The sequence below is a fragment of the Tupaia chinensis genome, unplaced genomic scaffold, assembly GCF_000334495.1.
Source record: "Tupaia chinensis unplaced genomic scaffold, TupChi_1.0 Scaffold000383_1, whole genome shotgun sequence".
NCBI lineage: Eukaryota > Metazoa > Chordata > Mammalia > Scandentia > Tupaiidae > Tupaia > Tupaia belangeri.
Window position 1 is genome coordinate 1,896,666 of NW_006159885.1, and position 5,049 is coordinate 1,901,714.

At 56.4% G+C, this 5,049-nt stretch overlaps 1 protein-coding gene across 1 annotated transcript in view; it reads right to left on the minus strand.

The window, feature by feature from the left end:
* The window catches only part of CACNA1G (calcium voltage-gated channel subunit alpha1 G), a 67,404-nt gene that overhangs the window by 61,538 nt on the left and 817 nt on the right, over window positions 1-5,049 (minus strand). The window contains 4 exon segments of the mRNA XM_027773865.1: window positions 1,052-1,144; window positions 1,325-1,625; window positions 2,115-2,274; window positions 4,785-4,882. Of these exon segments, the coding sequence (XP_027629666.1) occupies window positions 1,052-1,144; window positions 1,325-1,625; window positions 2,115-2,274; window positions 4,785-4,882 (652 nt within the window).

Consider the following 5,049-nt stretch of genomic DNA (forward strand, 5'->3'; position numbering starts at 1 on the left):
GCTTTCCCTCAGCATCTGTACCTCAGTATCTGTCTGGCTTTGTCATGGGCCTCTCAGTGGCACGGAAAAAAGGGCTGAACTTGGAATTGGTAGCCTGGGTCAAACTCTCAGCTGTAACCACTTACTTTCTGTGTGATCCTGGTGACCCACCCTAGGGGGCTCCGAGTTCTCATTAGAGATGGGGACCACAGTCCCTGCACTGGCCACCTCACAGGGGACCATGAGGATTAAGCAGGTGGTAGATGGTACAGCACACATCAGCAGGGATGCCCCACCCAGCGGGATTAGGCCACGCACACGGTGGGGTCAGATAAATGAGGAAACGTAGGTTTCCTCATCTGTAAAATGGAGACAACACGAGGATCACGGTGAGGATTCAATGCACTGGCACATTGAAAGTGCTTAGGGCGGGCTGGCACACAGTAAGTGCTCAATAAATACTAGCTCTAAGTAGTAGCAATTCAATTATTCTCTAGGAACGGTAGTGATGAAATCTACGCAGTACTGCTGCTTTTGCCTCTGTCTTCTGCCTTCATTAGGTCTTGGAATTTCTGGGCCGGGAGGAAAAGCGAGATCATGCAGTGTTCCTCAACACCGACTGACTGGAATTTGGGGTGGGATGATTCTCTGTCTGCAAACCTTTTTCCCTCTCCCCCACCCCCAGTGAGATGCCAACAGGATTCCCTTAGTTCTTGAGAAAAACAGAATCATCCTTTGGCATTTACGAAGCCCCTAGAAGAGGCGGCATATCCTGGGTTGAGAAGAAATCATTATTTTACCAAAGAAAACACAGGGTCCCAAGGGAGGGCTGGAGCCAGTGGGGAATGACTTGCCCGAGGTCTTCAGACCAGTAAGCGGTAGAGGAAGGCCGGGACGCTGGCTTTACTCCTGACACCTCACCCGTGTCCTACTATTATGGGACAGATGCCCTCTCTATGGGACTTGTCCTGAGAACTAAGAACTTCAGATCGAGCAACACTGCCCCTATCAGGATGGCCCCCACCCATGTCCCCAGGGCCCCCGTCCCCACGAAGCCTGAGGAGTCACTCACGATGATGAGGAGGATGAAGTAGATGAAGTTGTAGAAGGAATGAGCGTCCATTACAAAGTACATGATGTCGACCCAGCCCTCCAGCGTGATGACCTGGGGAGGTTGCAGAGGGGCGGGTGACTCTGGGCCCAGCAATGCCTCCTCCAGCTCCTCCTGAGGCCCTGACCGCACCCCCCCACACACACACCCCACCCTGAGAATGACCACTCCAAGCCTGGATGGTGTCCCGGAGCTGGCATTCTGCAGAATCTCCCGAGGCCCAGGTCACCCCACCTGGAAGATGGCAATCCAGGCATAGCCGATGTTGTCGAAGTTGATGGCGCCCTTGAAGGGGTTGTGCTCTCCGGCGGAGCAGTTGGTGTAGTACTGGTTCCAGTTGACGCAGGTGGTGTTGCTGGAGCTGTTGTAGGCCTCATAGTCCAGACCGCAGGGTGGGCCGCCACCCCCCTCCCCGCGCAGCGTGGGCACACTCCTGCAGGACCGCATGCCGTTCTCGCGCGGCTGGGAGCAGATGAAGGGGCTTTCATCTTCGTTCTCCGTCTGATAATAGCGCTCCAGATCCACGCTCAGGGGGCTGCAGGGTGGGGAGGAGTACACAGATGAGGCTGGGGAGCAGGCCCGGGAAGGCTGGTGGCTGAGTGCATCAAAGCAGGGATGGTGAGCAGGGTGGGATGGAGCTTGGGGAAAGGACTAGTCAGGGCAGGATTTGCAGGCACAGATGGGGGGACTGGGAGCAGGAAGGCTGAGCTTGAAATTCCAGAGTTGGGAGGGTGTATCTCAGAGAGGGGGTTTTCAGATTAGGATCACTGAGGGAGCTTTAAGAAAATCCCCAACTCCGTGCTGAACCCCAAGCCAATGAAATCAGAATCTCTGGAGGGGGCACCAGGATCAGGAACTTTTACACTTCCCCAGGTGACTGCCATGTGCAGCCAAGTGTGAGAACCAGCGATGTCACGGATAAGCAGGTCAGAGAACAGGTATGTCAACAGCATGTGGATGAGAGGGCCTGGGGGAGACTAAGCCCATGGTTCCTTCCGGGTCATCCCTCCCGGCCACCACTCACAGGCTGAAGTTCTCGGGCAGGAAGCAGCGATTCCGGAGCAGCCCGGCCCACAGCTGGACACCGACGATGCCGAAGATGAAGAAGACAAAGAAGCAAAGCAGAAGGACGTTGCCCAGCATGGGCAGCGTGTCCAGTAGCAGTGTGACGAGGATGCGCATGCCTGTGGGGGCAGAAGCCACGCTGGGGACACCAAGCTGGCTGCTACGGCCTGGCAGCCCTCCCAGAGGGGGCCCACAGGGAAGACTAAGACAGCCTGACTCAAGCTGGAGGGGAGACCAACAGACACCTCGAACTCCCCAGGCAGCCCCTGCAGCCTTCGTCCCTACCCACCCCCTTTGCCCCCGCCCCCACACTGGTCACCAGCAATGACCAAGGAAGCTGTGGTTTCCAAAGCACTCTCCTAACATCATCATAGTGAGGATGACGCCGCTCCTAATTCACCGAGAAGTCTCAGACTCAGAGGAGTGACTTGCTTCACCTGGCTTCACAGAGCTGCTAAGTGAGAGGCTGGGCTTGAACCCAGGTGTTGTGCTTCCAAATCCTACTCCCCGACACCCACACATGTACAGACACACACACTCACACCCCTCTCACTTCCTCCTCTAACCAGACACGGTTGCCTGGCTTTTTTAAGTTATCACCCCTGGGGTCATTGGGGAAACTGAGGCAGAGAATGCTAGAAGGGGCGTTGGCAGGCAGGAATCTCACTGCAAGGCTACTCCTCCAGGGGGGCAAGGTGTCCTGTGCTTCACTGTGATTCTGAGCCTTCCCACCCAAGCCTGTTCCCTGCTTGATCTAACCCAGGACCTAAAGAGACACAGCATTGTCTGCTTAGGAGTCCATCAAGAATGACCTCTTCCAGGGCTGGCAGGAGGCGTGGTGGCTAAGGGCACTGGACTCACACATGGCTGAACTCAGTTTCAATCCTGGGCCTGGCCACTTGCTTTCTCACTTTCTCTCTCTCTCTATCTCTCTTTCTCTGTCTGCTCCCTGGTCAAATTAAATAAATCAAGTTAAACAAAATAACTCTTAAGAAAAAAAGGGACCAGCAGTTAGCGTAATGGCTATGTCGCTGGACTCCCATGTAGTCGACTGCAGTTCGAGTCCCAGACCCAGTGGCCTAAACTCACACTGGGCGTGTGTGCGTGTGTGCCCAAGATCCCGAGAGAAGAGGAGAAGGGATTGCAACATGGCCTGCCCCCCTGGGAGTGATTTCTCGCTTTCTCTCTGTTTCTCTCTGTCTCTGTCTTTCTGGCGAGAGTACGCAACCTATAGCAAAAACCTCTCTCAAAAAAAAAAAACAAAAAAAAACAACTCCTTCCATGGAGAAAACCACTGTAATGTAGCACCTGAAAAGCCCTGTTAGGGAGACTGCCCTCTCCTAACTCCAGGTACAGACTCCAAGCAACTCAATGGACTGCTCCAGTCCCTAGTCCCTCAAGCCTTTGTCAAGCAGAGGATCTCTAATGACTCATTTTGACCCCCAAATAGCCACCTGTGGCCCCCTGTCCCCTCCAGGGCCAAAGCTGCTAGGCCGCAGCTGACTAAGCCTCCTGGTGACTACAGTTGCCCCGCCCCCACCCTGCCAGCCTGTCTGCTCACTTGGTCCTTCTCCATCTCCTGTCCCAGCCCCCATCAGCCCCTCTATGCTCCAAGTGAGATCAATTCCTCAGGGTCCGCATTAAGGGAATTACACCAGTGGTTAGACAGAGGCCTATAAATCTGCCAGCCATCACCTGGGGCGGGAAAGAGGCGAGGTATGCCCCCCCCATTCTGGAGCTCCTGTTACCACCACCACATCCCAACCCCCCGACGATACTCTCAGCAGCTCTGCACTCTCAGAAGCAGCTCCATCTTATGAGCACACGTGCACACGCATGCACGCATACACACACACATGCGCACATACACGTGCGTGCGCGCACACACACGCAGCAAAGGGGCTGCTGCTACATCAGGCATAGAGCCCCAGAAACATGCACCCCCAGCACCCCACTCCCGGGGCAGCAGTGGAACCATCTGCAGCTTGTGTAGGTTGGGGAGTTGCAAAGGGGGCCTGAGCGTGTGGGGGGGACAGGATGTAGGGGGAGCTAGAGCTGCCAAAGCGCCTGGCTCCAGAAACCAATGCGGTTTAATTTAGATAATGGTCCCGGCGGTTGCTGCAAAGGGTTGGAAGCGGGTGGGAAGGAGGAAGGCGACACCGCTGGGAGGGTGAGGCGTGGAGCAGCCTCATCTTGAAAGAAGTCTTGTTCTGGGCGGCTAGCGTGGCCTCACCACTGAGAAGCAGACTGCGTGAGAGGCCGCCCTGGCTAGCAGAGGCCAGTGGTGGTTTGCTTCCATGCCTCCTGGCCTGCCAGCCTCTCCATCCTGTCCCCTCAACTCCCGCCTGGGGCAGTGATCATCTAGCTGCAGGGAAGCATCGGAGATGTTTCTGAGATTATGACCTAAAGCCAGGCTAAAAGGAGGGGAGTCTTCCCAGGCCACTCCCAGTGCCACAGCCAAGGGGCAGGGGCTCGCCTTGGTCCCAGTGACCCCAGCTCCCCACTGAGGCCTCCTATGGTAGGACCGTGAGTGGTCAGGTGAGGGTGCGGTGGTAGAGTGGGATCTGAGATTTACACATTTCCTCTTGGGGCTCTGCATCCAGGGACTGAGGGCCAAGGGGTCACTCACTGGGCACCCGGTTAATGGCCCTGAGCGGTCGCAGCACACGGACTGTCCTGACAGCTGAGAAGCTGACGTTCTGCAGGTCCAGCGAGTACTCCAGCATCCTGCAGGGAGGGGCCCAAAGGGAGGCCCTTTGAGTCTGAGGCCACCACGGGGTCAATAGAGGCTAATGAGGAATCCTGCCGAGGGGCCGGCAGGCCAGCCTCCGACCCCTCCGCCCGGAGACCCTATCTGGGGGGGCGGGGCTTCCCCCCAGTCAAGGACAGACTCC